This window comes from Panthera pardus, unplaced genomic scaffold, assembly GCF_024362965.1.
Source record: "Panthera pardus isolate Hobbes unplaced genomic scaffold, ASM2436296v1 HiC_scaffold_17, whole genome shotgun sequence".
In the NCBI taxonomy this organism is placed as follows: Eukaryota; Metazoa; Chordata; class Mammalia; order Carnivora; family Felidae; genus Panthera; species Panthera pardus.
Genome location: NW_026526732.1, coordinates 95,372,279 through 95,384,608, shown reverse-complemented (window position 1 = coordinate 95,384,608; position 12,330 = coordinate 95,372,279). Strand labels below are relative to the sequence as shown.

The following is a 12,330-nucleotide window of genomic DNA, read 5'->3' as shown; positions in this document are numbered from 1 at the left end:
AGGCAATAACAGATGTTGGCGAGGATGCGGAGAAAGAGGATCTCTTTTGCATTGCTGGTGGGAATGCAAACTGGTGCAGCCACTCTGGAAAACAGTATGGAGGTTCCTCAAAAAATTAAAAATAGAACTACCCTATGACCCAGCAATTGCACTACTAGGTATTTATCCAAGGCACACAGGTATGCTGTTTCGAAGGGACACATGTACCCCAATGTTTATAGCAGCACTATCAACAATAGCTAAAATATGGAAAGAGCCCAAATGTCCATCGATGGATGAATGGATACAGAAGATGTGTTGTGTATATATACAATGCAATACTACTCAGCAATCGAAAAGAATGAAATCTTGACATTTGCAACAATGTGGATGGAACTAAAGCGTATTATACTAAGCAAAAGTGAATCAGAGAAAGACAATTTGATTTCACTCATATGTGGAATTTAAGAAACAAAACAGATGAACATAGGGGAAGGGAAGGAAAATAAAATAAGATAAAAACAGAGAGGGGGGCAAGCCATAAGAGACTCTTAAATACAGAGAACAAACTGAGGGTTGCTGGAGAGGAAGTGGGTGGGGGGATGGGCTACATGGGTGATGTACATTAAAGAGGGCACTTGTTGGGATGAGCACTGGGTGTTGTGTGTAAGTGATGAATTACTAAATTCTACTCCTGAAACCAATACTACACTATATGTTAACTAAATTGAATTTAACTTAAAAAAATAGAATAAAGGGAAATATTCCAATTAGGGTTTAAGAACCTGTAAAGAAAATATATAGTTCCGTCCCAGGTGCAAAGGGTAGATGTAATATTCAAGCAAAACGAACTATATTGCTATCACTACAGCAGGACTTATAAATACTAAACCAAAACAAATAAACAATTTTTTTAATTCAGAATTAAATGTAGAAATGAAACAATAAAAAAAGAGCTCAACTATCTTAAAAAAAAAGATTTACACTGGAAAATTATAGTTTCTTAACATTTCACACCCAAATTAAATTGCCCTTAGAATCCATGATCAAAATTGGTCTTTTGATTTTCATTTGCAATATTACTATTTGAGCTTAAGTGCATGCCAATAAATTTTTTTTCCTACATCTATGGCTTTGGTTTGGTATAGATTCTTGCTGAAAATTTGGGCATTGAGAAAAGTCAATTGGTTGGTAAAACCTTATGAATTTACATAATTTCAGAAGATTGATCTCTGAAAATGTTAATGACTTTGAGGAGTACATAAAAAATGGGGCTTGAGAACATGGACAGAATTTAATATTTAGTCCAATTAAAGTTGTTAATCACAGGATGTAACTTGTCTTAATCCAAAGACTTCAATAATTGAGTTCCCCTGGAAACTGCAATACTAATACTGCAAGTTGATGCTTGCATAATAAACTCATCAATCCATATTTTTTTAAGTTTTTATTCTCATAGACACAGAGCAAGAGAAAAAGATGGTCCAAGACCCGTGATATCATCGTCCTCTTTACCAGTCCTTAATATGTCATTTATGTTGAGCTGCCTCCTAAGGAATCTTCAGAGAAGTCCCTTTTCTGATCCATTTGAAAATTTCCAGAACTAACGACACCTTACAAGACAACTGGGGATTAATTAAAGTTGTTATAGCTTCTGAACTCCAGGTGAACCTTTCTAGTGTGTTACCTTGTGAACTTCCCTTAGACTCTCTATTGAAGATGATATAATTACTCCATTTAGGTACCTGCCAGATTCTACTCTATAATTTCTACAAATTCTGTATTCACCTGTGCCGACTAGTCATTTAAAGACCACTTTCTGTAAAGATTTTTATTTTTTATATCAATTCTGCTAAGTCACACATAATTCGCTATTTTGCTTTCAGATTCTAAATTGGAATTTCTTCTAATTTTGGCCATGACAGTGCCAAAATAATATTCACATTGTTTATAAATGATGGAGATGTTTTATGCTCATATATTTCTCTTTAGTCAACTTTAGAAACTTTCTCCATTTCCCTCCATAAATCCAAATCATAATTTTAAAAGTCCAATTAAAGAGCCACCACTTTAAAGAGAAATAGTTCTATACTGATTCTTATAAAAAGAAACTTTCTCTCACTTATAAGTTCTAATACTTGGTTACTCTATAGTTGTTTCACTTATAATATAGTTATTTTAATATATACACAGCTCACAAATGACTCTTCAAACAAATTGTTAGGGGCAAATATTAAAATATAATTAAAAATTTCAAAAAATAAGTGTTGTCACTGCATGGCGAGTATACTCTCTGACACATATAATCATTTAATAAGTTCTTATCTAACTAAACTGCTAATATTACCTTCTGCTGGCATAGTTGGATTGATAGAAATAATCTAAATATAGGAATTTAATAGAGTATGTCATGAATTTTCTCAGTGTTTATCCATTTCTATTACAAATTGGTACTATATTTAAAAATTCTTCACAGAGTTTTCTGAAATGACATTGTTAATTTCATTCATTCATTAATGCATTCATTTATTTTTTGTTCATTTATTAAACAAATCTCTACTGAGAACCTCTAGTGTGCCAGATACTCTACCAATATCGAGGATATGTTTTGACCAAAATAGATATTTTATAATTATTGTATCATAGAATATTAGTATCATTTTAATTAAGTTCATGACCTGTTTTCTTTATCACTTCTGGTTAAACACTAAGATATCTCAGAAATATATAAATATTTTGTCAATAAATGTATTACATAGAATCTTGTATGTTGTATTCTCCTTTGAGGGGAGAGGCTCTATTTTTTTAAGTTTATTTCTATATTTTGAGATAGAGAGATAGGGACAGAGAGAAAAAGGGAGGGAGAGAATCCCAAGTAGGCTCCGTGCTGAGAGTGTGGAGCTTGATGTGGGGCTTAAACCCACAAGCCATATGATTACGACCTGAGCCGAAACCAAGACACTTAAGTGATGGGGTCACCCAGGCACCCCAAGAGGCTCTTATTTTGTATCTTCACAGTGTAGGTAGGCATTAGGTCTGACATTCATGTATTCAACAATCATCTATCCAATAATACCCTATGAAAGACTCAACACTAGATACTGTGAGGGACATGAAGGTATGAGACAAAGATTCTAGGAAAGTAGTAAAAGTGATGAGTAAAATGTAAGACAGAGAGAGAAAGTGCCATAGAGAAATAAATGTATGGTGCTGATAAAGCAAAACCAGGCTATTCCCAAATAAAGGATTAAGAAAAACATTTTTGGAAGAGTTGGCTTCGAGCAGCGCCCATGAGGATGGGATGAATTTAGCCATAGGAAGTGGAATAGATAGGAAAGGGAAAAAAAGAAGATAGCAGAAGTGCATAGAAAATATATTTTTACATATAAATTATACTTCATTAAGAGAAATTTTTTTCTGAAATTATTCTATTACTTTTTATGCATACTTAGTTCAATTCTTCTAACATTCACTTTTTAAGTGTTCAAAAATAAGTTATTCTAATCCCCAAATTTTCTTCTTCCTTGTGTCTTAGGGTCAGTTAAGCCCATTTAAGTCTCACCAGAGAAAGATGCAGAAAGTCTCTTGCTTTCAGAAAATTATTTCAAAATCTCTATCAGCTGAATGTAGCTCTATAGAGCTAAATCAAGAAATTATTTTACTCTGTTCTAGTTGTGTTTTTAGTGAGTGGTAATTATTTTTTCTACTAAATCATTTCTGAAACAAGCTATAGAACTTTATTACCACCATTTTTATGCACTAATATACAAGAATGAGCTAATAATTTGACTGAAAATATTAGCAGATGCTATATAAATATACAGCCAGTTTGCATACAATATTCAGTGTCTGTAACATGATGCAAAACTTTCCCCCATCCTAAATAATTGTGCTGTGTTTCAATATGCAATTGGGACAATTAAGATATCACCCATAATATAAACCCTTAGCTCATGATAGCCCTTGTATTTCACATACTTTGAATTAACCAATTACTCAAAATTGAAGATGGTCATTTCTATAATGATATGTTATGCTTAGCTTTAAAAGTATCAGTTCACACTCATCTTTTTCCTAATTGCCCACAATATCTAAGTAGAATTTCCCTTCATGCCTTTCACTATGTTGTCCTTCAGACCATACAAAATGCACCTTATGCAGTACATGTAGATTTCCTCCACTCCATAATGACCTTAAAGTTGTTTCTTTCTTTGTCACCCCCCCCCTCCAAATATTACTTAATGAAGCATCCAGATCTCTGTGAGTCCCAGTAAAGTTTATCAATAAATGGACAATGCTATGATTTTGCAACAATTAATTTATTGGTTTCCATCAATTATAGGTAGTGAAGAATTACTTAACTGTCATATGGACTCCTCCTACTTTCCCATGATAATTGTAACTTTTTTTTTCAGAAAAATATTTAGAAGATTGATTTTTCTAAGAATGAATTTGTTAATGCCAATTTTTTTTACATAATTGAAAAAAAAAGTAAAACAGAAACGACCTATATGTCCTTCAACCCATGAATGAAGTAACTATAGCACATCCTAACAATGAAGCACTACATAGTAATGAAAAGGAAGAGAAATTTGATACACATAAAAACATAAAATAAATATCAAGTACATCATGCTAAGTAAAGAAGCCAGACTCAAAGCCTACATATTGTATCACTTCTACTTAAATGACATTCTAGAGAAGTCAAAAGTGTAATGGCAAAAAACTGATTGTGGTTTCCAGGGCCTAGGAAAAGTTGGCTGTACAGAGCCATAAAAAAACATTTGGGGCTGACTAAATTGCCCTATAACTTAAGTTTGATGTTGGTCACTTGATAGTTTGCATTTGCCAAACTCATACAAACTCTGTACCCTAAATGGGCAAAGTTTAATGTATGTAAATACTACCTCAAAAAAATGACTTTAAAGAAGTAAAAATTCATTGATATTTCAAATTTAATCAATCTAAAGAGATATAGTCAATAATGATTTAAAGATCCATCAAAATAGGAAAGAAATTATTCATTCCATAAGATGTTTTACAAATTTTCCCTTTTCAGAGCACTAAAAGCATTCCTGTATCTTTTGTTTTACAAGTAAAAATTACAGGGGTGACTGGTGGCTCAGCTGGTTAAACATCTGACTCTTGATTTCAAAGTTCATGTAAGCTCAGTTCATGATCTTACAGTTCTTGAGATCAAGCCCCACATCTGGCTCTGCTCTAATTGCACAGAGCCTGCTTGGGATTCTCTCTCTCCCTCTGTCTCTCTGCCCCTCCCCTGCTGGCATGCATGCTCTCTCTCCTTCAAATAAATACATAAGTATTTTTTAAAAATTGCATTTAGGAGGAAAAAGCTCCATTGAGCAAGTGCTTTGTGTTTCATTGTTGTGTTAATTATGAATTTACTAAAATAATTTCTCAAACAGTATTTTGTTACATAAAACTTATTTAATGAGTTTAGTGGTTATGATAATCACCTAGTCTTAAAATAACACACTACTATTATTTTTAAAATTTTTTTGAGAGACAGAGAGGACGCACACATGCAAATGAGTTGGGGAGGAGCAGACAGAGGGAGAGGGAGAATCCCTAGCAGGCTCGATCTCAGAAACCCTGAGATCATATCTGGAGCTTAAATCAAGAGTCCGTCGCTGAACTGACTGAGCCACCAAGGCTTCCCAACACACTACCATTATTAACAATTGCTAGATTATTTTCTTTTACCTCAGTCTAGTAAGCAATTTAGTAATTTAGAGAGACGATGGAGAAAAACCACTGCTAGAAACTCTCACATAATATAACTGGTACTCTGATACAAGAAACAAAATAGCAGGATTAGAAATAATCCTGACAAGGATGCTTTAGACAGCAAATGCCTTACCTTTGCGTTTGGGTGGCATAGCTGTTATCATAAGTCTCATAGGTCTGGTCATCATATTCACCCCCGTAGCCATCATCATACCCCTGAGGCAGAAAATGGTAGAGAGACCTATTAGCAATCAACTTGATTAACTTTGGTCTGTTTTTGCCTAATGAGATTTTATATAATGTGACCTTAATTTAGTTTTTATGTTTGCTTAGTTACTCTGCATCAGATTTTACTAGATGAACAATTTTTTCATACCCTTGAATAATATTTCATGGATCAGAATAATGTCTAATAATTAAATTCAGCACATCATTGAAGTAGCAATACCTACTCTAGGATTTATCCAGAATTTTGATCAGTACTACTGAAGAAAATATAAAGAATGAAAAATAAATTTTCTTTTGAAAATATTATAGGTAGATAGTGTGCTAACATAATACTAGTTTTATTTTTTACAGCCCCACCGGGAGTTTTTTTTTCTTACCCTATAAAAACGGGATCCTTAAATTGTGATCAACTTGCAGTGAGAAAATGATAGTCATCATTGCAAAACAAACAAAAAGAATAAAGGGAGGGGGAAGAAAAAGGAACGAAGATGGAAAAGGAAGGGAAGAAAGGAAGATGAGAAGGAAGAGAAGGAAGAAAGAAAGCGATGGAAGGAGAGAGGGAGGACAGAGGGAAGGAAGGAAGGGAAGAGGAAAAAAAAGAAAGACCATTTATTTTGCTGTGCATTCTATACTTTTTAAGTCTCATAAACAAAATGATGTTGGTGGTGAGTCTTATTATCTAACTAAAATGGTATCAAAGCTAAGGCAGACTTGTCATTGCAGAATGTGAAAGCAAGCTAGCAGTTATCCGATCACTTAGTGAGAGATTTAGTTTTATTTCCCTTTGTAGTCACTGACTTTATTCGAAACCCTAGCCATCCACCTGGACTATTCCCTACTTCTGAAAAAACCTCTAGTTTTTCTGCTTCTGGACCTTTGCTGGTGTGTCTCTTTCCCTGGAATGCATTTCCAACCCATCCCACAAGTTCATAACTTCGTTTCAGTCTGGAGGATTATAAATCTCTCTATTGTGTTCAGAAACTTAAAAAATGTGTGGATATGAAAGTTTCTACTTCAATCTTGACTAAGATCATTGATCCCATTTAATCTGAAAACTAATAATTTTCATGAATTTAAGAAAGTTTTAAAAATATTATGACTTCTCCATCTGGTTTACCGTTTATATAATGCTATTATTTATAAATGGGGTTTTCGGAGTCTGACTTCAATTTCTTTTATTTTTCCACTTATGGTTTCCATCTCATCATATTTTTGCTCTGTAGTATGCAATAGTTTCTCCATTAGATCTTTGAATATTCTAATTAGATTCCTATTGAATTAAAAAATTAAATATTTGGAAGTTAATTTTAACGTATAAGATTATTTAAAAATAATACTAAAGGGTTTATGGCCAAAAAACAGCACTTCCTTGTCCCTCTCTAACCCCTGGTTCTCTTTAAGGTTTTTTCATCTATTATTTTAGTATTAATTTTTGTGTTATTAAGTAATATGGTTAAATTAACATTCCTTGATTTATGAATTTTGATTATTTCCTATTGGCTAGCCCTTCAGGTTGTAAAGGATTTAGTGCTGTTCTAGACTCTTCCCCATATTTTCCCTACACATTAACATAGTTTTCATCATAACTTTCGTTAGTCAATATCTACATTATCATTAAATAACAATAAATATTATTCACTAAGATTCCAAATAGATTAACACACTTATTTTTTTATTCTCACATACTTTTTGTTTTTCCTAATGTTAATAATTCCTCATTCATTTTATTATTTTCTTGATTTTCTATATAATTCAAATTATTTGTTTTTAATTTTCCCAACAGTTCTATCAAACTAGCAATCATATTTTAAAATATTCAACAATACCAGATAATCTATCATTTTGTTTTGTGTTACCTGGAGAGTCTCTCTCACAGGGCCAACTTATTGCACTTTGGTCTGGACTGAGAGCAGAGTGGCTTTCCTAAGGACCACCCCCCCCACCCCACCACCACTGTTTGTATATGAAATCTTTTACCAAATTCCATTTTCACTAGTTCTCTTTTCTTCCTGAAATATCTCTTTCAGTAACTTTTACTAAGTGGTATATTGGAAAGTGATACTTATTCTTTCTCTCTCTTTCTCTCTATCCATTCTGGATATCTGATATCTCATCCCTAAATACTTCAGCTTGGATCTCCTGAGTATAAGGATATTCTCCTACATAAATACAATGGTATTACTCCTACCAAAAACACTCCTAATAATCCCCAAATATCATTTACTGTGTAGTCCATAGTCAAAATTCTGCTATCGTCAAAAACATCTTTTACAGCTACCTTTTAAAAATCAGAATCCAATCAAGATTTGTGAATTGCATTTGGTTATTATGTCTGCTTAGTATTTTTAGAACTAATGTAGTCCTCCAGGTTTTTTGTTAAGTTTTTATTTAAATTCCAGTTAGTTAACATACAGTGTAATATTAGTTTCAGGTGTACAATATAGTGAATCAATACTTCCATACAACACCCAGTGCTCATTACAAGTACCCTCCTTAATCCTCGTCACCTAATTTACACATCTACCCCCCCACCCCCAACCTCAGGGGTGAATTAACAGTCTGTTTGTTTCTTGGTTTGCCTACCTCTCTGTTTTCTCCCTGGTTTGCCTCCCTCTCTTCCCCCCCCCCCCTCCCCTTTGCTGGTTTGTTTTGTTTCTTAAATTCAACATATGAGTGAAATCATAGTATTTGTCTTTCTCTGACTTATTTCACTTAGCAAAATCCTCTGTAGCTCCATCCATGTCATTGCAAATGGCAGGATTTCATCCTTTTTTATGGCTGAGTAATATCCCCCCCTCTCTCTATATAGATTTTATATATATATATATATGTATATATATTATATATATACATATATATATATCTGTTATATGTATATATATAATATATATATCTGTTATATATATTATATATATAATATATATGTTATGTATATTATATATATATATCTGTTATATATATATGTGTATATATATATATATATATATACACACACACACACACCATTATATATATATATCTGTTATTTATCCATTCATCAGTTGATGGAACTTAGGCTGATTCCATAATGGTACATAATGGCTGTACACAATGGTGTTATAAATATCAGGCTGAATGTATCCCTTCTAATTAGTATTTTTGTATCCTTTGATAAATACCTAGTACTGTGATTGCTGGATCATAGGGTTGTTTTCTATTCTTAACTTTTTGAGGAACCTCTATACTGTTCTCCAGAGTGGTTGTACCAGTTTGCATTCCCACCAACAGTGTAAGAGAGTTCTCCTTTCCTGCATCCTTGCCAACACCTGTTGTTTCCTGTGTTGTTAATTTTAGCCATTCTGACAGGTGTGAGGTGATATTCATGGTGATTTTGATTTGTACTTCCTGACAATGAGTGATGTTGAGCATCTTTTCATGTGTCTGTTAGCTGTCTGGAGGTCTTCCTTGGAAAAATGTCTATTCATGTCTTCTGCCCATTTCTGCCTATTTATTTTATGGGGGTTAAGTTTGAGAAGTTCTTTATAGAGTTTGGATACTAACCCTTTATCTGATAGGTCATTTGCAAATACCTTCTCCCATTCTGTAGGTTGCCTTTTAGTTTTGTTGATTGTTTCCTTCACTGTGCAAGAAGCTTTTGATCTTGATGTAAACCCAATAGGTTATTTTTGCTTTTTTTCCCATGCTTTAGGAGACATATCTAAGAAAGAAGTTGCTATGGCCAGTGTCAAAGAGGTTACTGCCTGTGCTCTCCTCTAGGATTTTAACTAGACTTCCTAATGTCTCACATTTAGATCTTTAATCCATTTTGAAGTTATTTTTGTGTATGATATAAGGAAGTGGTGCTGCCTTCCAGTTTTCACACCATTTGTTGAAGAGACTGTCTTTTTCCTGTGGGATAGTCTTTTCTGCTTGGTTGCAGATTAATTGGTCATATGGTTGTGAGTTCATTTCTGGGTTTTCTGTTCTGTCCTACTTTATCAATGTGTGTGTTTTTATGCCAGTACCATACTGTTTTGATCACTACAGAAGTCCAGAATTGTGATGCCTCCAGCTTTGCTCTTCTATGTCAAGATTGCTTTGGGTATTCGGCGTCTTTTGTGGTTTCATACAAATTTTAGGATTGTTTCTTCTAGCACTGTGAAAGATGCTGTAAAGTTGCAGGATACCAAATTGACATACAGAAACCAGTTGCGTTTCTGTGCACTGATGATGATGAAGCAGCAGAAAGAAATTAAGGAATCAGTTCCATTTACAATTGCATAAAAAACCAATACTATACCTAGGAACAAATCTAACCAAAGAGGTGAAAGACTTGTATTCTGAAAACTATAAAACACTGATGAAATAAATTGAACATGACACAAAGAAATGGCAAGTCATTCCATGTTCATGTGTTGGAAGACCAAATATTGTTCAAATGTCTATACTACCCAAAGCAATCTACACATTTAATGCAATCCCTATCAAACTACTCCAGGCTTTTATTGGTTTCCATTACACTGCCTTTTTGAGTTGTCTAGACCAATTGTTTGTAGACTGTCTCACATTCTGAACTTGTTTGATTATTCTCATAATTACATTTTGCTTCAATATTTTGGAAAGGATACTACATATGTGATATTGTTGGCATATTGGACATTTATCTGGTTATAGATTTTTAAATTCTAATCCCACACTGGATCAGGTAACTGAGTGTAGAAGTTTAGACTGAAAAATGATTTTCAATCAGAATTTTTGAGAGTTTTGATTCAGTGTTTTCATCACTACATATTGGTGCTGAGAATTCCTGCTACTTGTATGTGACCTAGTTTTATTTTATTTCATTTCACTTTTTTTCTTTCCTTTATGGATGCTTTTACAAAGTTTACCTCTAGCATTCTGAAATTTTATAATGCTGTGCCTGTATGTGTGTATCTCTTTTCATTCAGTATGCTGGGTACTCAATGAGCTCTTTCAATTCTGGGAGCTTATATTCTCCAGTTCTGGCAAATACCATTGTACTTTTGTTCTCTCTTTCTAGTACTCTTACTAGTGAGATATTGGATCTTCTGCATTGGTGCTTTAATTTTACCTTTGTGTCTTATGTAATATCTCTTATTCTTTTTTTTTTTTTTTACTTAATACGAGAATTCTATAAATTAATCTTCCAACCATCCTATAAAATATATAGTTTTGTTTACACAGCCATACCCCACCAACACACATGCATGTATACACACACATTAACAACCATTAGAGTGTGGACATGAGGTTCCTGTGTTCTCAGGTGACGTTTAGGCATCCTTATTCTCAATTCAAGGCTTCATCTCCCCTTGGGTGGAACAACAGTTAACATCATAGCTGGGATTTCCCATAGCTGCAACAGATAATTGAGCTTTCTGTCTTGGGGATCATGAGGTCAGTAACTAGGGGATTAATTGAATTTGCCACAGGTGTTTCAGGGACTGCACCATCTTTTCAAGCATCCATGCTATTGTTCTCCATCAAGATTATAAAAATATGGCTTCATTCACCCTCCTTTGTTACTCAGGACTCACGAGCTCTGACTTCCATGAGGAACAAGCAAACAAGCGAGTTTTGTTTTGTTTAGTTCCATTTTGTTGTTGTGTTTGTGTCCCAAACTAGAAGAGCCAAGGAGGGGGAAAGTACATGTCTTCAGAGTTTCTAACCCCTAAACTTCTTCTGCTTTTCTTGTTTCTATCTGTTGAAATGCTACTGATGTCTAAAAGTTATTATATGATCTTTAGGAAAATTTTCCTGCTTCTTTCAAGCTTATGGTAACGCTCTATTCTCTGAATTCTATTTTTTATGTTTATTTATTTATTTTGAGAGAGAGAGAGACAGAGAGGAGGGACAGAGAGAGACACAGAATCCAAAGCAGACTTCAGGCTCTGAACTGTCAACACAGAGCCAACGCAGGGCCTGAAACCACAAACCGTGAGATCTTGACCTAAGCTGAAGTTGGACGCATAACCGAGCCACCCAGAGGCCTGTATTCTCTGAATTCTAATAGCCTGTTGTTTTTATCTCATCAGTACTTAGGATATATCATATGTACAGTACTAAATATATACTGTATATTTATTTTTACAATTTTATTTTATTTTTTTTAGAATTGAAGCTCCTGAAAAGCATGGATTCTATCATAATTTAATCACTTTTTTAGATACCTTATCGTGCTTAGCATAGTTTATTCCATAGAGTATTTGCTCAATAAATATGTATTGAACTGTTAAATTAGCACAAAGGAGAGTATTCTCATACAGAGTAGATACGGATTGACTCAAATCTATCACCACTAAAAGAGAAATATTTCAAATGATGATTACACAGTAGTATTATCTCTGTTTATGAAGAATAGCTTTACCATTTAGT

At 33.7% G+C, this 12,330-nt stretch overlaps 1 protein-coding gene across 15 annotated transcripts in view; it reads right to left on the bottom strand.

The window, feature by feature from the left end:
• The window catches only part of KHDRBS2 (KH RNA binding domain containing, signal transduction associated 2), a 626,804-nt gene that overhangs the window by 83,049 nt on the left and 531,425 nt on the right, over nt 1–12,330 (bottom strand). For all 15 annotated transcript variants that reach the window (XR_008422979.1, XR_008422982.1, XR_008422981.1 and 12 more), the window contains exon 7: nt 5,861–5,943. Coding sequence is in view for 7 of the 15 variants with exons in the window: in XM_053904773.1 (XP_053760748.1) it covers nt 5,861–5,943 (83 nt within the window). In the remaining 8 variants the exon portion in view is untranslated. The remainder of the gene's footprint in view (nt 1–5,860; nt 5,944–12,330) is intronic.